The 20,043-nt window shown below is 41.7% G+C and overlaps 1 protein-coding gene and 1 long non-coding RNA gene across 3 annotated transcripts in view; both read left to right on the top strand.

Annotated features, from left to right (window-relative positions):
• LOC139620281 (uncharacterized) overlaps positions 1 to 20,043 on the top strand; it is a 94,094-nt gene that overhangs the window by 51,671 nt on the left and 22,380 nt on the right. The window lies entirely within an intron of this gene.
• sdcbp2 (syndecan binding protein (syntenin) 2) overlaps positions 1 to 20,043 on the top strand; it is a 29,342-nt gene that overhangs the window by 6,796 nt on the left and 2,503 nt on the right. Inside the window, exons 2-8 of one of the 2 annotated variants that reach the window (XM_071475631.1) lie at positions 7,809 to 7,860; positions 8,382 to 8,478; positions 12,574 to 12,674; positions 13,497 to 13,661; positions 14,503 to 14,678; positions 16,210 to 16,381; positions 18,300 to 18,391. In XM_071475631.1, coding sequence (XP_071331732.1) covers positions 7,810 to 7,860; positions 8,382 to 8,478; positions 12,574 to 12,674; positions 13,497 to 13,661; positions 14,503 to 14,678; positions 16,210 to 16,381; positions 18,300 to 18,391 — 854 coding nt within the window. In that variant the 5' untranslated portion in view covers position 7,809. Of the gene's footprint in view, positions 1 to 7,808; positions 7,861 to 8,381; positions 8,479 to 11,254; positions 11,279 to 12,573; positions 12,675 to 13,496; positions 13,662 to 14,502; positions 14,679 to 16,209; positions 16,382 to 18,299; positions 18,392 to 20,043 lie in introns of those variants that run through there. The other variant, XM_071475632.1, reaches the window with a different exon arrangement.

The raw sequence follows: 20,043 nt of genomic DNA, 5'->3' as shown, positions 1-20,043 counted from the left end.
CTTTAATCCAGAACACCGGCAGAGTTGTTGTCTCGAACATACTTTTAAGGCTGCCGTCATTTGCGATCTCCAGCAGTTGATCTTCATCTTGCACAGACATGTTGGATTCACCTGGTTTGTTGAGAAATGGGTCGCGGATCCATTCTTTGGCAGTTCGTGGATCTTTTGTGGTTGGGAAGTAGTGCTCAAACTCTTTCAATAGCAAAGACAGGTGATCGTGCACCAGCTGGGAGAATGAAGGCTCAGACTTAGTCTCTTCCAAAATCCCTGCTAATGTTTGAAACATGTCAAATATACCTCTGTTCACGCGTCGTCCCCACAAATCCAATTTGGCTTTAAATGCAGCTACTTTATCTGCCAACTTGAAGACAGTTGTCATTTTCCCCTGGAGTGACAGATTGAGTTCATTGAGCAGGCTGAATATGTCGCACAAGTAAGCAAGTTTAGCGACCCATTCCTCGTCACTGAAATGTGCAGCCAGCGGTGACTTTTTTTCTGAGAGAAATCTCTGCAGCGGCTCCCGTAATTCAAACACTCTGGCCAGCGATCTCCCTCGGGATAACCATCTTATTTCTGTGTATAACAGAAGGCGTCTGTGCTCCATGTCCATCTCCTCACAAAGTTGCTCGAACAGGCGCAAGTTAAGGGCGTGTGCTTTGATGTGGTTAATAACTTTAATGACATCATTCAATACGCTGTTAAGTTCCGGTGGCATTTTTCGGCTAGCCAGCATTTCCCTGTGAATGACACAATGTGTAGACTCACATTCAGGTGCAACCTCCTTAATCTGAGCAGTTAAACCAGACAGTCGTCCGGTCATGGCAGCAGCTCCGTCTGTGCATATGCCGACACAAAAGGCCCATTTCAGTTTTCCTGATATATAATCATCAAGGGACTTGAATAGTTCTGCGGCCGTGGTTTTGGTTGGCAATGACAGTGCACATAAGATATCCTCATGCACATCCTCCTGATGAACATATCGCACATAAACCAGTAGTATTGCCTTATTGTCAATATCTGTAGACTCATCAACCTGGAGTGCATACCATGGTGATGTATTAATCCTCTCCAGCAATTGTGTCTCAATGTCCTCTGCTATTTCCTCGATGCGCCGAGTGATGGTGCTGGCCGAAAGAGGCACCTGTGCTATCTTTTTAACCGCAGCCTCTCCTAGAAGTTCACGGCAGATGTCTTTAGTGGCGGGCAGGATCAATTCTTCGCCAGTGGTGAATGGCTTTTTAGCCTTAGCAATACGATTAGCCACCAAGTATGATGCTCTCAGTGCACTTGCATTTGTTGATGTGGTGGCCCTCAGTAATTGTTTCTGTCCTTCTTGTTCACGCTTTTTTCTTTCAAAATACTCCAAAGGCTTGTCTTTTAATGCAGGGTGCTTGGTCTCCAAGTGGCGAAGCAGTTTTGAGGGCTTCATTGCCTCATTCGAGAGCCAGTCGCCGCATATTATGCAGAGTGGGCTTGGTGCGTGGGAATCTCCTGTTGGGATAAATCCGTATTTTAAGTAGGACTCCTGATATTGTCTATTAAAATAGCTTTCTTTTTCTTGGAAGTCGTAGGCTCCTCTTCTGTCTCCTGGCTGGGCCTTTTCCCCTTTGCAAAGAAACTTTCCAAAGACGTTTGTTTTTTTACTCATTTTGCTAGCTCCTGGGTTTCATTTTAGCGGTAACCTATCACATGACCGAGAAGAGCGCCTTGACCTGCGTCAAGAGTGACATAGACGGATGTAACAGAGAATCGGGTAATTTTTCAAAATGAAATATCTTTCAGATTCCAAAATAAATAAAACGGAAGTAATGTAAGTTATTTATTCTTTCTGTGCGGCCCGGTACCAAATGACCCACGGACCGGTACCGGTCCGCGGCCCGGGGGTTGGGGACCGCTGGGCTAGGTTACTGCTAGCGTCGTCAGGACGAGAACAAGTTAGTGTGAAAAGTGAATAAACGGCACAAAGACGAGTTTTCTTCTACACAAACCAAGGTTCATTGATTTTGTGGTTTTTTTTTTTTTTTTTTTGCCGCATTTATTCGTCACTTCTTACACTTTTTTCAGGAATGTAATTGTTTTTAATCGATATATTCGCCGCATAACCGGATTCACTAAGACGCCGATATCATTCATTGAGCTTCTTTGTGATAGTTTTTGTGATGTGTGAGCCAGCAGTGTCTCATCCTGGTTGCAGTTCACCAGCCTGTCATCTGCTCACAACAACCGCGTTATTATTTTATAGATTAATGACCTTCACTGTGTCAGCGGGTTCAAACTATAACTGACTCCGGCCTGTAACCCGGTTATCGTTCTTACACTGTATGGAATCGATTCGTATCGAATCGGTCTGTAAAAAAGGATATTGTTTTTGAATCGAATCGTAACCTGTGTATCTAGATTCATATCGAATCGTTTATCACAGAGAGATGTGCAACCCTAGAAACCAGTAACGGTTTCATATTTAGTTGTTGCATTTTGTGCAACTGTTTCTGGATTTCTGAATCTTTTCTGCCAATCCTTAAGTGTGTTTTTTATAGACAAGTGTGCTGCACTTAGATTACCTGGGCATTGGATACCCTTATTATTGATATATTTGTCACTCCAAATGCTATGTATAAATGTGACATTGTGCTTAGGGTTGGAAATTATGATGTATGTTTTCTTAGAAATCTGTCTACTATCAAGCAACAGTTTACAGAGGTTTAAGAAAATAAATTCTATTACAATATATCAAAGTAGTAGTAGTAGTAGTAGTAGTAGTAGTAGTAGTAGTAGTAGTAGTAGTAGTAGTTAGGGATGCACCGATTGATCTGCAGGTGACCGGAACCAGACGATTTTACGCCTGACCAGCTGTGACCAGCAACCAGCCAGTCAGTCTAAGATATTCCGATTTTATGCCAGAATCTAGCAAAGGCCAAGAGGCTACAGGTAAACAGCAAGCTAAAACTAGCACCCATCCACAAGTCAGCAACCTCTGATAGCTTTTATCAGCAATGAAAAGAATAAAGCCATTACCAGAAAAATGATGGAACTCATTGCTCTGGGTGACCAGCCGTTTTCAGTGGTTGAAAATGCAGGTTTCAGAAATATGATACAATATCTGAGCCCAAGATATGTAATATCAAGTAAACGGTATTTCTCAGATGCTGCGTTAAAAGAATTGTTTGATCTCATGTCAAACCACACACGCAGCATTTTACATGCCAATTCCAAAACGGCGATCAGTTTTACAACTGACATTTGGACTGTCATTATCTTTGTGTGAACTGTAAAGTAGTTAGAAAAAATGAAATTGGGGGGCCGCCCGATGGCGGAGTGGTTAGGGCGCGTACCACATGAGCGGAAGCTCTTAGCAGCTGAGCGCCGGCTCGACTCCCGACCGGCCCGACTCCCCCCTGCGTGTCATCTCCCCTCCCTCTCTGCCCCCTTCCTGTCACCTTCTACTGTCCTGTCAATAAAAGGCAAAAAATGCCCAAAAAATATCTTAAAAAAAAGAAGAAAAAATGAAATTGGAATCGGCCAAAATCGGTATTGGCAGGTCAAACACTATGAAAAATCGGAAAACGGAATCGGCCCAGAAAATTGCAGTCGGTGAATCTCTAGTAGTAGTTGTAGTAGTAGTCGTAGTAGTAGTTAGTAAATTCAACTAGGGCTGCATAGTATTTTCACTGTTGAGTAATTTTCCAATTATTTTCTTCATTAATTTTTTTGTCTATATATTAATAATTTATAATTTTACCAACAGTGCAAATCAAACACATTTAATTTACTATCACAATCGAGAAAAAGAGAAGCAGTAATTCTCACACAGGAGAAGCTGCTAGAGAATCTTTGAAATTATCAAGCCATGATTGATCAGTTGTCAGAATAGTTGCTCATTAATATGTTAGTATGTGGTCGCTGCCATTCACCCCCTAAAAACTGTGTCTGTCCCCCGACCACCTACATTTAAATATAATAAATCAAAAGCGAACAGAGGAGGAGTTAGACATGAAAACCTAATAAAAATTAGCACAACTGTTAGTCCAGAACCAAATAACAGGAAAATTAAATGTGGATTATTGAATATCAGATCACTCTCATCTAAATCTCTACTAGTCAATGATCTGATAACTGATCATAACATTGATCTGCTCTGTCTGACGGAAACCTGGCTGCAGCAGGATGAATATGTTAGTTTAAATGAATCAACACCCCCCACTCATGTTAACGTTCATATCCCTCGAAGCACAGGCCGAGGAGGAGGGGTGGCAGCCATTTATCACTCCAATTTATTACTGAATCCCAAGCATAAGGTTAATCATAATTCGTTTGAAAGCCTTATTCTTAGTCTGTCACACCCAAACTGGAAGACACAAAAACCAGTCCTACTAGTTACTGTATATCGTCCTCCTGCTCCTTACTCTGAGTTCTTATCTGAGTTCTCAGACTTTTTATCTGAGTTAGCTCTTAGCACAGATAAAGTCATCATAGTGGGTGATTTTAACATTCATGTAGATGTTGAAAGTGACAGCCTGAGTCATGCATTTAATTCATTATTAGACTCAATTGGCTTCTCTCAGCATGTTAATGAACCCACTCACTCTTTTAATCATACCCTTGATCTGGTTCTGACTTATGGGATTGACATTGAATACCTAACAGTTTCTCCCAGAAACCCTCTTTTGTCTGACCATTCTCTGTTAACATTTGAGTTTTCAGTCATGGACTACACAGCATCTGGGGAAAAAATCTATTACAGCAGGTGTCTCTCTGACAATACCATTAGCAAATTTAAAGAAAGGATCCCATCAGTACTTAGCCCACTGCCATGTATCAATGCAGTAGGGAACAGCTCTCTTAACTTCACAGCCACACAGGTTGATGATTTTGTTGATAGTACTGTAGCCTCACTGCGTGCAACTCTAGATACTGTGGCCCCTCTGAGGAAGAAGGTAGTGAGTCAGAGAAGGCTAGCTCCATGGTACAACTCAGAAACACGAGCTTTAAAGCAAAATTCAAGGAAGCTAGAAAGAAGGTGGCGTTCTACTAACCTGGATGAATCTTTAAAGGCTTGGAAAGACAGCCTGTTGGCGTATAAAAAAAGCCTCCGTAAAGCCAGAACATCCTATTATTCATCATTGATAGAAGAAAACAAGAACAATCCCAGGTTTCTGTTCAGCACTGTAGCCAGGCTGACAGACAGCCACAGCTCTGTTGACCCATCTATACCTTTAGCCCTCAGTTGTAATGACTTCATGAGCTTCTTTACAGATAAAATTGTCTCTGTTAGAGAAAAAATTCACCATCTCCTCCCCACAGCTGGTTCAGATGTACTGTCCAGTTCAGCAGCCTCAGAGTCAACTGTAACTGGCTTATATTTTGACTGTTTCTCTCCTGTACATCTCCCTGAGCTCACTTCAACAGTTTATTTATCTAAACCATCATCCTGTCTTCTTGACCCCATTCCAACAAGGTTGTTCAAAGAGGTTTTTCCTTTACTTGACACCTCTATATTAAGTCTGATTAACTTATCTTTATCAACTGGTTATGTACCGCAGGCTTTTAAAGTTGCAGTAATTAAACCTCTACTTAAAAAGCCTACTCTTGATCCTGACGTTTTAGCCAATTATAGACCTATATCCAACCTCCCCTTTATCTCCAAAATCCTTGAGAGGGTCGTTGCAAGCCAGTTATGTGATTACTTGCACAGGAATGGTTTGTTTGAAGACTTTCAGTCAGGTTTTTGAGTCCATCATAGCACAGAAACAGCTCTGGTTAAGGTTACCAATGATCTCCTCATAGCCTCAGACAATGGACTTGTCTCTATACTTGTCCTACTAGATCTTAGTGCCGCATTTGACACCATCGATCATAAGATTTTATTACAGAGACTAGAACATATGGTCGGCATCAAAGGAACCGCACTAAGCTGGTTTAAGTCATATCTGTCAGATAGACTCCAGTTTGTTCATGTTAACAATGACTCCTCTATCATCACAGAAGTCAGTCATGGAATTCCACAAGGTTCTGTGCTAGGACCAATGCTCTTCAGTCTATATATGCTTCCTCTGGGAAACATTATTAGGAGGCACCAGATGAATTTCCATTGTTACGCAGATGACACCCAGCTGTACTTATCCATGAAGCCAGGTGAGACTAACCAGGTAGCCAAGCTTCAGGTGTGTCTTAAGGACATAAAAATCTGGATGACCAGTAATTTCTTACTCTTAAATTCAGACAAAACTGAAGTTATTGTAATTGGCCCAAAACACCTCAGAGATACACTATGTGATAATATACTGACTCTGGATGACATCACCTTGGCCTCCAGTGCTACAGTCAGAAACCTTGGTGTCATTTTTGACCAGGACTTGTCCTTTACTTCACATATAAAGCAAGTCTCTAGGACAGCCTTCTTCCACCTGCGCAATATTGCTAAAATCAGACCCATTCTATGTCTAAAGGATGCTGAAAAACTAGTTCATGCATTTGTTACCTCAAGACTGGACTACTGTAACTCTTTATTGTCAGGATGTCCCAAAAATTCAGTAAAAAGCCTCCAATTGATCCAGAATGCGGCAGCACGAGTACTGACAGGAACGAGGAAACGAGATCACGTCTCTCCTGTGTTAGCCTCTCTGCATTGGCTCCCTGTAAAATCCAGAATCGAATTTAAAATCCTCCTCCTCACCTACAAAGCCATTAATGGTCAGGCACCATCGTACCTTGGAGAGCTTATAGTTCCCTATTTTCCCAATAGGACACTTCGCTCTCTAAATGCAGGTCAACTTATGGTTCCCAGAGTTAGTAAGAGTAGAATGGGGGGCAGAGCCTTCAGCTATCAGGCTCCTCTCCTGTGGAACCAGCTCCCAGTGTGGGTTCGGGAGGCAGACACCCTCTCTACCTTTAAGATCAGGCTTAAAACTGTCTTGTTTAGTAAAGCTTATAGTTAGGGCTGGCTCGGGTATGTCCTGACGCATCCCTTAGCTATGCTGCTATAGAGCTAAACTGCTGGGGGATTCCCATGATTCACTGGGCGCTCTCTCCCTATTTCTGTCTCTCTCCCCCGCTCTCTCTCAATGACTTCATGCCATTAACTTTGTTTTTTTTTTTTCTCTCCCGTAGTTTTGTGCTTCTCCTCTCTCTCCCTCTCTCTGTCCTCATTCTGCAGGTATCTCTGCCTCGGGAGCAGCAGGATCCAGATCCACCACTACTCATCTTTACTATTAACCACTGTTACCTGTCATCATTATTATTGATAACACCATTACCTACACAGCTGTTCCTGGTCTCTCTCTCTTCTCTCCCCTCTCCTCCCCCTCCCCCTCTTTCTATCTTCCCCTAAACCCAACCGGTCGAGGCAGACGGCCGCCCACCCTGAGCCCGGTTCTGTTGGAGGTTTCTTCCTGTTAAAAGGGAGTTTTTCCTCCCCCCTGTCGCCAAGCGCTTGCTCGTTGTGGGAACTGTTGGGTTTTTCTCTGTAACAAAGTAAGGTCTTGACCTTACCCTGTAAAGTGCCTTGAGATAATGTATATTATGATTTGGCGCTATACAAATAAAATTGAATTGAATTGAATTGGTGGTGGTGGTTAAACAAATTAATATTCTGTCACTTTACTTTCTTCATCAGTCACTTATTTATTTAATCTCTGATTAATTTCATGTTGTTTTAGGTGAACACCAATGTTTTGGTTTTATCAGTCTAGAAAACCAAAAGAATGAACTGAATGGTGAGGCTTATCTAGCTAGGTTGTTATCTCCTAAAGCCACACTGTCCTAATTTTCTCAAGGTCCTCCACTCACTGCTGTTTGCGTTTTCTCTGTAGGATGTCTCTGTATCCATCTCTTGAGGACCTGAAGGTCGACAAGGTCATCAAGGTGAGTGTGTCATGGTGAATCGTTTTTAGACAGAGCCATCTACCTGAAGATGATGACTTCTGTTGTCTGTAGTATTTTATGCCATTTTTTGCCATTACTTTGACTAGTACTAAAGGGGCACATCAGTGATTTTAAACATGAAATTCAGTTGAATTGTTTTGAGTACTACACAGTCTCTGAAAATAGCTGTATAATGTCTTCTGTGGCTCTTGAGCTTTCAAAAGTTTGAAAAAAGTAAAAAAAAAAAAAATGCAGTATTGTAACATCACATTTGCATGCAATTCAAGATATAATATACTGCTTTTGTATGCTTAGTGTCACAAAAACTGTTGAATTTTGATATGCATGGAAGTACACTGTGCTTAAACATGTTACGGTTTGAGACTGAAGACATTTTTAAAGGATATTTCTAATGAAGATTCATGTTTTTTTAATAATCCTACTGCAATTATTTATCTTTTGTATTTTAATAAATGACAACTGCCCGCCATTTGACTGTTGCATGTGTTGTTGCTTTCTAGGCCCAGGCCCAGTTTGCCCAGACTGCCACCCCACTGCCTGCCATCACTGAGGGAACCTACCAGCTTCAGCCTGCTACTGCTGGGATGCCAGGATCAAGTGAGTCTCATAAATACTTTTGAAGAGTATTTTATTCTTCTGTTGTGTTACAAACTTGTTTATACATAGGAAATTAGCAAAACCCATAGCAGAAACCCCTTCACCTATGTCTGCTCTTCTTTTCTTCCCTCTTCTTTTCCCTTGATTTTTTCTTATCTGCATTACTGTGGGGAGTCTGTGGTTATTCTTTCAAGACCAGTTTATTATCTAGAGCAGGTAAAGACATGTGAGGTGAGAAGACTGGGGTGAGAGGGGGACTTTGGATAATAATGGGAGTAAATGGGACACCGCACAGGCTGTGATTCTCTCTCTTTCCTTCTGTGTTAGTGATGCTCAGTTTCTGTCTCTCATATTTAAAGGGGACTGTGAGAAAGTAGCCCTGAACTCTGCAGTAAGATATATTAAGATGATAGTAAAAAGAGAAATTAGGCATCCACAAAAGTGGGTAAAAGATGGCAGAGGGCCCTGTAGAGATGAAAGAACGCAACTTTTCTGCTTATTTTCACTCGCTTCTCCCGCTTTTCCCATTATCCACCTCATTCTGCTTCTCTTTTCACTGTTTTGATGCAGAGTCCTGTGGGATTTTAGGTCTTTTGTTTTTACCTCAGCAGTACTAACCATGAGTCACCATGGAGACTGGTTCTTGTGTTGCGCTGGGACAGGGAATGATGGGAGACATAGAGAGGAGGAGTTGGTTTGAAAAGGAGGGAGGGTGGAGAGACCCAGAAGTGAGCCCGTGGGGTACAAGGAGTTTGTTCTCCTGGTGGTGAGGGGAGACGGAGAGAGCGGGAGGAGAGAAGGGAAGGCCTGATTGACATCAGCACTGGATCACAGCATCACCAGATGTGCTAATGTGGTAAATTGTGGTCACTGCATTTAATTGCAGCAGCATGACCTTCCTTCTTCTTGTAATTGTTGTTGGAAAAACACAATTCATACATATCTTGCAGCTGCAAGATCATTTCAGTCATTAAAGTATCAATAAGACATGTTTTTCTAGGAAAAGGAGACTCATCAGGGTGAGTTCTAGGGCTGTTTCCTGCATACTTAAGCTAAAGATAGACTTCTGAAGAAAAGGGGGTCAGGCAAAAGATAAACTACAAGAACAGTGAAATTGTATTGAATTGCACAAAAGTGCAGAATTCATACCCAAGCCAATGAGAGTTTGTTATTTTGATTTGCTTTTGTGGGTGAATGGGGAGCAGGCATGTGTGGGAGAGGTGAATGAAAGAGAAGGTTAAAAAACGGATGAGCACAGAAATCTAAATGAGGAAAAAGAGAGGGAAGGCCAGATGATATGACCAGGCATTTTCAGTTTTCTGAAATAATGAAACACATTTAGTATTTTTTTATAGGGACCTAGTGTAGGAGGAGTACAGAATGACTCTTGATCTCCTTTTTTCTATCTATGTGTTTCATATATAGCACGCTTTAAACCAGACACATGCATTTTAAATTGCATGACTGCCATCTAAAGCCTGACCCTCTTGCTTTCCTTCATGCAAAGTCATCAGTTATAAGTTGAAATCTCCCCAGCAATTGCATGGGTAATACTGATACTGTGCAGAAATAGAAGTGTGCTATTCGATAGATTCCCCACTCCCTTGCTCCAGTGGGGAGACCTGTGGTCAAACTACCCCCATACCCCCATCCCATCTCCCACTAAGACACCTTCTCAGCAGCAGAAGCTTGCACAACCTAGACAGGTTCAGCCCGCTCCAACCCATACAGTGACATGATATGATTGACATGATGTGCAAATGAGCAATAAAAAACGGATCATGCAAATGTAACTTTAAATAATAATAATAATAATAATAATACTTATAAAAACTTTATTTATATAGCATTTTTCATACACAGAATGCAGCTCAAAGTGCTTTGATAATAAAGTGAAAAGATAATAATAATAATAATAATAATAATAATCACCATCACTATAAAAAATGACATAAAATAATATTGTATAAATAAATAATTCTAAGAGCTAATTGAATGCTGAATTGAACAGGTATTTTTTCAGTTGTGTTTGAAAATGTCCAGTGAAACTCACCCTTTAATATTTCTTGGTAGGAAGTTCCACAATTTTGGGGTGTAAAGGATGAAGGCCCCTTCTGTGGTTTTATTTTGGGGTACATTTGGAATATTTAGATGCCGTGCTGTAGATGATCTTAGGACTTGTGGAGGAACATAAAATGATAGACAATCTGTGATGTGCAATTCTTGCGCTTTCCTTATCAGGGTCTTTGCCACCCCCCAACTAGATGTCTCACTGTGCAGCTGCCCATGTTGCCCATATCTAAATCCAGCATTAAGATGGCGTACATTATGTCAGTTTCACACACTTTGTAAAAGTTCCACACAGCCGACATGTTTTATTTTAGTGGCCTGTTGCACAGGAAGTACACCAGAGCCACACCAGACAGCACACAGTGCTTCTCTCAGCTGCAGACACCAGAGTATTGACCGCAGGAGATCGGTGGACACAGGCTCACCAACATTAGACAGTTACAGACTGGCTCTGATGAATCTGGATTCCTGGTGAGGCAACAGATGGTAGGGTCAGAATGTGATGTCAACACAATGAATCCATGGACCAAACCTTCTTTGTGTCAACAGTCAATGGTTTGAGCTATTTCATACCAATCAGTAATGGTCAGAATGCCACAGTCTATCTGAGTATTAGTGCTGACCATGTTCATCCCTTCATGGCCACAGGTTACCATCTTCTAATGGCTACTTCCTGCAGGATAAAGGTCCATGTCACAAGCTGTCTCAAACTGGTTTCATCAACATGACAGTGAGTTCAGTGAACTTCAGTGGCCACCCTAGTCTCAAGACCTGAATCCTGAGTTGTCATCATGCAGCACTGTGGCACAGTTAATGTCAGAGATGACACCAGTAATGTGACTGGCCGAGCGTGTATTTATTAATCACCACACCCTCTGATCTATATTCCACCTCAGCCAGCCCGTGTTTGTGCTGCTGCACATACATGAACAAAAATAGCAGGTGCACTTGGAGACACCCACACTAAATTCTAAATAAGATAAGATAAGATAAACTTTATTGTCCCAAAGGAAATTTGTTTTGGGCTAAAAATGACGAATACAGCTGCACAATACAACAAACATGACAGTCAGTACAACCTGACATGACAAACAACCAAAACAGCCATGACATGTCAAACAACCAAAAACCTAATCGTGATCATAGTGATATGCTTTCACAGTGTACACAATTGGAGTCATGTATTGCACAGAGTTGCACATTGCACAGGTGCTCACTGTCCAAACAGGAAGGTAGACAGGATGACCAAGCTGTCTTACATCTGTAGTCGTGTACTAGAATTCAAAGGAGAAGTATGGTCAACCCAAGTTTTGGGTTACTTGTGTTGCTGAGGGCCTTATGACTCATAACCATCACCAGTTTGCATTAAAACTGTGTGTGTACATGCACATGTCTTTGTAATATTTAAACAGACAGAGCAGGAGGACAAAGAGGAGGAAAGGACACAGGACACACACAGACCAAAGCTACAAATTCATAGCAAGCTACCATCAGAGCAAGGGACTAAATACTGATGCGAGGAATATTGTACTGCACTGCAGCACAGAGTGGTTATTATCAGTAGATTTCCAGTAGCATCTTCAGTGTAGCTCAAACATGAACCTGCTGTGATTGACAGCATAAATAAAATATATAATGTGCAGGAAAGAATGAGATCAGATTTTTTTTTTAAAACCTACAGAGATGTAGCTAATATAACACTGTACACCGTTTAATTCAAAATATACAATATACATTGATGTTTATCTTCAGAGAGGGGTTTAAGAAAGACATACCTGTGATTTACCATATACATTAACATATTTCTGTATCAATTTATTCATTATGTGACCTTGTAAACTTTTTTTCTCTTCTTCTCCACATTCTCTCTATCTCTCTCCCTCCTACCAACCACCTGTCTCTCACTTTCCATCTCTCCCACCTGTTTATCCTCTTCCATCTGCCCCTTCCTTAAATTCTTTCCTTGGCTCCCTTTTTCCACCCACCCTCCTCCTCCTCCCTCCACATGTATCTCCATTCTCCCAGGCTTGTACCCAAACCTGGAGGAGCTGGGAGACTACATGGGACTGGCTCTCAACAGCGATGAAGTCCAGAGGAACCTAGCCCTGTTGCCTGTGGCTGATAATGTAAGTGTTTGTGTCGCGTGGTCCTGATTTCGGCCATCCTTCGTGTTGTTTACTATAACATTTCACTCCTTGGGGATAATGTTTACAACTTGTATAATTGTCTAGCTGCTTGTGTTACTTCTAGTGATATTGTCAAATACCCAGGTATCAGTAACTGTCTTGGTGAGTGGACACTGGGCTTACATTCATCTGGTCGACATGAACATGACTCCAATGTACGTGTATATGATTATTTTTGTTCTGTAAACAACTGTTTCTGCTGCACCCAAGTGGGCAACAAAACCTGCTTTTAGTAGATGGAAACCATCACTGAACAGTATCCAAAGCACAATAGTACTGGGTTTCTGCAGAGCCATATTACTGAATGACTCACCACAGGCCTGGAGCAGTGTGTGGGAGGCTGTGAGCTCTTCATTCCTCTCCAACTGTGTGTTTGTATGTGTGTATCCTGCAACATGTCAAAGTTCTTTCAGCACCCAAGCGAGTCAGCTGGCATGTTGGCATCTGTGGCATCTGTGCTCTCTGCCATTTGTTGATATCTTTACCTCTACCATTATTTATTTATATATATATATCTGCATTTCTTCACTGTTGGTGTAAAGCATAGTAATAATGAAGTTTTCAAAAGCAGTACTTCATTCACTGGTGGAGGAGAAGATGAAATTGAATCCTCCGACATACCTCTATTTTATGCAGCATTCCTTTTTATCTGCAGCTGAATTTTAATGATCCTCTTCAATCTTTTCACAATCCCTGCAACTTGTTTTTTCTTAACCCACCTCTTCTTACCTTCTCCCCTTCATTGCTGTCTGGCTTCCTCAGCAACTGGCAGTGCCCTCCAGCTCAGGTGTTGGGGGGATGGTGCGGCCTGTCACAGGAACAGACGTTGGGATCAGGCGGGCAGAGATCCGCTCAGGGCTGCGGGAGATAATACTCTGTAAGGACCAGGACGGGAAGGTGGGACTCCGGCTTAGGGCCATTGACAATGTGAGTCAGCATCACAAACTCTTTGACAGAGACCTGGATTAATTTTTCAGCACAGACTGACTGTTGTAAACACCCATTTAACAAGGAGTGTAACGATTCTTCAAATCCACTGTTCAGTTTTGGCTTGTATGTACCTGCTAGTGACTGGCTGGTGTTTATTGCCAGTACTAAAAGCATGTTGAAAAAAAAAACTTTTGACACTTGGCCAGTGGTAATACGTAGCAAGCATATATTTTTCATGAAACAATAAGTTTCAACATTTGATATGTTGTCTTTGTTATGTTTTCAAGTAAATATGGCTTTACATGATTAGCATATAATCGCATTCTGTCCCAACTTTTTTGGAAACAGGGTTGTAATATGTTCTCAAACGTAGTTAATAATTCAGTTTGTACAGAGTTGCACTAATTCTGTTACAAGTTGGCAAACACAGAAGATTCAGGGTATCGGTAATTGATTTGCTGCTGAGATTTACCTGACACAGCTCATTTTGTACACCATACAAAGTCTGCAGTAAAGTGGAGGCTAACATAGCATCCAAACAAGAGACAGCATGTTGTATCTGTCATGCTCTGACATCAAGTAAAAGAGTAAACCAATTTTTTTAGATTAAGTATTCGGACAGGATCAGTTTTACAAATAAATTTCAATGGCTTTTTTCTCTTCTTCTTTGTGGACATTTAGTCTCTTCTTTCCTGTCTGTGTCCTTGCCTCCCTCTTCGTGAATCACTCCTTTGTTTTCTTGACATTATCAATGTCTGTCTTCTGTCTGTTTCTCTCTCTCCCTCCACTGCCTGGATTCACTTTGTATGTTTTATCTGTGTCCTCTTTCCTGTCACAGGGAGTGTTTGTCCAGCTGGTACAGGCAAACTCCCCTGCGGCCCTGGCCGGGCTTCGTTTTGGGGACCAGATCCTGCAGATCAATGGCCAGAACTGTGCTGGCTGGAGCGTGGACAAGGCCCACAAGGCCCTGAAAGCTGCAGCCGAGACCCGCATAGAGCTTGTGGTTAGGGACAGGTGAGGAGCATTTGATAAACTGAGGACAGAATATTATCACAGTGCAGCCTAAACTTTTTATCTAGACAAATATTCTTTTGATACCAAGTTTGAGCATTGCACCAGTATTAACATTAGCTATAGGGCTGAACGATGTGCAAAAAAAATCATATTGTGATTATTTTGAAACATATTGCAATTGCCACAAGTCACAATTTTAGTGGAAATGGTAATTTTTGCATTTAATTTTTACTGAAAAAAAATAAAAATGATGATGTAATGTCCTAGCATCTTTCCCTTACGTCTGGAGAACATAATTCTTATGCCAAGGCATCTCTGTAGCATCACAATGCTTCATTTGTAATGGTATGTTGTGACGCATTTTACCTTTGTCAAATAATTGCAGCTCCTGCGAGACTCATATCATCTAAGCACATCCCAGATATTCAATTCAATTCAATTCAATTTTATTTGTATAGCGCCAAATCATAATATACATTATTTCAAGGCACTTTACAGGGTAAGGTCAAGACCTTACTTTGTTACAGAGAAAAACCCAACAGTTCCCACAAAGAGCAAGCGCTCTTTGTGGGAACTGGGGGGGGGGGGGGGGGCAGGAACAGCTGTATAGGGCTGTATAGAACAGCTGTATAGGTAATGGTGTTATCAATAATAATGACAGATAACAGTGGTTAATAGTGGATCTGGATCCTGCTGCTCCAGAGGCAGAGATACCCGAGCCAGCCCTAACTATAAGCTTCATCAAAGAGGACAGTTTTAAGCCTGATCTTAAAGGTAGAGAGGGTGTCTGCCTCCTGAACCCACACTGGGAGCTGGTTCCACAGGAGAGGGCCTGATAGCTGAAGGCTCTGCCCCCCATTCTGCTCTTACAAACTCTGGGAACCACAAGTAGACCTGCATTTAGAGAGCGAAGTGTCCTATAGAAAAATAGGGAACTATAAGCTCTTTAAGGTACAATGGTGCCTGACCATTAATGGCTTTGTAGGTGAGGAGGAGGATTTTAAATTTTATCCTGGATTTTGCAGGGAGCCAATGCAGAGACGCTAACACAGGAGAGATGTGATCTTCTTTCCTAGTTCCTGTCAGTACTTGTGCTGCCGCATTTTGGATCAATTGGAGGCTTTTTACTGAATTTTTGGGACATCCTGACAATAAAGAATCAAAGTTATAAACATGGCAACAACATTTGCATAAGAAATTGTAGCGTAAATCAGTGTACATGTCCTTGTAGTATTTAAACTGAGGAGATTTTCTATCTGTCATCTGTTTTCAGCTGTTGTTTTTCTGTAGTAACAATGTTGGGGTCCCTCGGCTGGGTCCTCCATCATTTGCTCAGCTCATCTTTTGTTTTTATCAACATTATCAAATAGTCCCATGTTTTCCCATCTAGTTGTAAGTTTTCTGAGTCATAATTATAAATTGACAGACATCTAGTGCATTGTAATTTTAAGTAAAAGCATCTCAGCATCGGGTTCCCTGTAATGAATCATTACACCTGTGGATTTCTTTCTCTGAATCTCTGTGTCTGTAGGCCATTTCAGCGCACTGTCACCATGCACAAAGACAGCTCAGGTCATGTGGGCTTCATCTACAAGTCTGGAAAAATCACCTCACTGGTCAAGGATGGCTCTGCTGCACGCAATGGTCTGCTGACTGAGCATTACATCTGTGAAATCAATGGACAAAATGTTATTGGACTCAAGGTCAGAAACACACTAACCCTAACCCTTTGATGTGTATAAACTGTTAATTGGGCATGGTAGTGATGTGTATGGTGTAATTTGATGAACTTCATTGACCTCAAATTGTGTCAGAGCAGATAACAACATGGAGTATAATTGATCCAACATTTGAACAGATCCAGAACTTGAATTTCTCATAAGATGTTTGGTGGCTGATTTTAAGTTTGCACCTGGACAGCTGCTCCCATAATAGCAGAAATAAAACGTGGGGACATGCAGCGATTTGAAGTAAGTGCAGCACTTGCTGACTCCACGTCTGTACATGTGAAATGTTTAGTACATATCAGCAGTGATTACTTAGTAGTTTGCTTTTTGTCCAGTATTTGCCCCAGTAGGCATGTTGTGTTGGTCTGCCCTTTGATGAGGGTTTTCAGTGTGTTGTTAGTATGAACTTTACGTTTTGTTATACTGGTTCTTACAATTTTTCTTCTTTGATTTGATGCACCTTTGTAAACTGTTCTAAAATCAGTGATGCAGTGATCAGAACTTCACACAATTTACTTTTCATACAACTATTGCTCAGAAAACATGGTGTTCAAAACATTTAGCACAAGTTCTGATTTACCCCGAGAGTCTTCTCTGTACAGTTCTCTGAATCTAACAATGTATAAAACTTTTGACTCTATAATCAGTATGGAATCATAAGGAAAGAGATACAGCAGATTAGTCACCTGGTGCTAAAAAATATAGAAGCAAAGAAAGTAGGAAAAGTAGCCTGATGTCAGGGTGTGTGGATTATGAAAGGATGTGTCATTTTGGACAATTTCAGGTTCTGTGAGACTGTGGTGGAGCATTTCAGAGCAGACTTGTTGTTTTGGAAAAGTAAAGACGCTACTGGAATCTCACAAACACAGTGATGACATGAGTCTGGATTTGTCCTAAAGCATTTCTCTCTGAGCAGCAGGGAAAATGTCATTGGCCCTGTTCAGACCTGGTATTAACATGCGTCCTGAGTGATCCGATCACAAGTGGTCAGCTCTAAGTTTGTCTCTTCACACCTGGCTTTAAAAGGCGTCTCCACATGCTTCTTCACTGACCACTTGTGATCAGATCTCCCTTCCCCGCTTCATATGCAAATAAACAGGTATGTGATGTTGTTTAGCCGATCCAACAGACAGGTCCGTTATCATAGTGCTTCTGTGTATGTGTGTGCATGTGTGTGAGTGACAGAGTGAGCAGAAATGAAAGGTTTAGCGAATCAATGCATTGCGCACAGAAATTGAAAGTGAAATAAGGTTCTATCCATGATGAATAGTAAAATATTTTCGGCTCATTATGAAACTGTGACGGAGGACAGAGGAAGTCTGCCACAGTCAACGTAGAGGAGGCGGTCTTTTAATGATGCCAGGACGCATTTGCATTCACACTGCTAAAAGACTCTGGGCACATGTGGCCCAGACCACTTCTGAATGTGGTCTGACTGATCGGATCACTCAGGAAGGATATTAATACCAGGTCTTAACAGGGCCATAGTCAATGTAATGTGGGTGACCTGATGTAAATGACAGCACAGATATAGGGCAGGAAACAAACTGTTAAAATATTTAGTTAATTTTGTTTTCTGGGGTGATTTTATGATTTGATACACTACACTGAAAAAGGTGGTTGTTCCTCTTTTTGCTCTCATGAGGAGTTTTTTGTTCCTGTATTTTCTGTTTTGACACCACAATGTGATTTTGTTGATTTTATGAAAAGCATGCATTTGCTGCTTTGCAAAAAGAAACACAGTTTTGGGTGTTTATCTCATCTATTCTCTTAACACATCAAAACAATGGAGAAAAACTGAGAAACATGAATGTGTTTGACAAAACCTTGAATTTAATTCACTGATTACACAAGGCCACTGTCACATGTCACTGTTTCTCTGTATAAACTCCAGGACTCTCAGATCAAGGATATTCTGACCACCTCTCCGACCACCATGACCATCACCATCATGCCGAAGTTCATCTATGAACACATGATTAAGAGGTGAGACTTCAACATTTTACCTAATCTAGTGACTTAACTTATCATTAACTTTGTTCATTCACATTGGTAAGTGATGCAGTTCCTGTTCAATTCAGCTCAGAGCCTGTAATTAACACACCACAGATTTACACAGATACTGATGAGATGCACTACTGGTCAGAAGTTTTACAATACCCCCATTTGGGCCCCATTCAGTAAATGAGTTACTTGTCAGCCCTGCCAAGTCTTTGATAAACTGGACCAAACTACAGGTGTGAAGAAGTGGCAACCTCCAGGGCTGAAAAATGAAGCGAGCACAAAAGTCAGAGAGCAAAAGTCCTGGTCGTTTAGAGGCTGGTACAAAAACGGTTTTGATCTCTATAACTATTTCCTCTTTCATGACAACTGTATGCAGGGTGAATTTTTATGTAACTCACCTGTTAAATTTTATGAATGCTACAAGTTATGTGCCATGTGGCAAGGTGTAAGGAACATCACTGACTTCAAGCAAAGCAACAGTCACCCCACCTCCACTGACCCCTCCCTCCCTGATCAGCTAAATTCATTCTTCACCTGCTTTGAGGACAGCTCCAATTCCAACAGGGGACCAGACCCAGATGCAGACAACTTTACAGAGAGTGACCAGCCACTCACTCTCCAGACCTATCAGGTAAAGAGAGCACTACTCAACATCAATTGCAATCAAGCAATTGATGGCGTTTCAGGACAAGTACTGAAGGCATGCGCTGACCAGCTCGCTGCTGTATTCACACACATCTTCAACCTATCACTACAGCAAGCCACCGTCCCCACCTGTCTGACAGCAACCACCTGTACCCAAAACCTCAGCCATCACCAGCATGAATGATTACCAGCCCATTGCTCTCACCCCTGTGATTATGAAATGCTTCGAGAGACTGGTACTGACCCACATTGAAGCATACCTGACCTTGACCAACACCAGTTTACATTCTGGACCAACAGATCGACAGACGACGCCATCTCCATCTCACTGCATGCAGCCCTCACACACCCAGAAAATCCCAACAGCTACGTCAGGATGCTATCGTGGATTATAGCTCTGCATTCAACTCCATCAACCCAATAAAACTGGTCAACAAATTGCAAACACTGGGTCTGGGCCCCCTTTTCTGTCAGTGGATCAAAGACTTTCTCATCAACAGACTAGCACGTTAGGATTGGTCACCACTCCTCCTCCACCATCACTCTCAACACCAATGCCCCCCAAGGCTGCGTTCTCAGTCCAATTCTCTATTCTCTCTTCACATGATTGCACGCCCTCTCATAACTCCAACATCCTCATCAAATTTGCTGATGACACAACCATAGTAGGACTCATAACCAACAATTATGAAACAGCCTACAGGGAGGAGGTCCAGACACTGACCGTCTGGTGCAAGAACAATGACCTCATCCTCAACACAAAGAAAACAAAAGAAGAAAACAGCTTCTACCACTGCACAATAGAGTATCCTGACTTATTGCTGTACTGTGTGGACCTACAGCGGGTCATGAAGATGGCTGAGAGGATCATTGGCTCTCCCCTCCCAAACCTGAGTAACATCTATTCGAGCCGTGTCCTCAAAAGGGAACAAACAACAAACAAACATTCTGAAGGAACCTTCACACCCTGGAAATGCCCTCTTCACCAC

The sequence above is a fragment of the Trachinotus anak genome, unplaced genomic scaffold, assembly GCF_046630095.1.
Source record: "Trachinotus anak isolate AG129_WGS33_773 ecotype Australia unplaced genomic scaffold, CSIRO_AGI_Tana_v1 ptg000004l, whole genome shotgun sequence".
Classification (NCBI taxonomy): Eukaryota; Metazoa; Chordata; class Actinopteri; order Carangiformes; family Carangidae; genus Trachinotus; species Trachinotus anak.
This window is presented reverse-complemented; position numbering and strand designations above follow the sequence as displayed.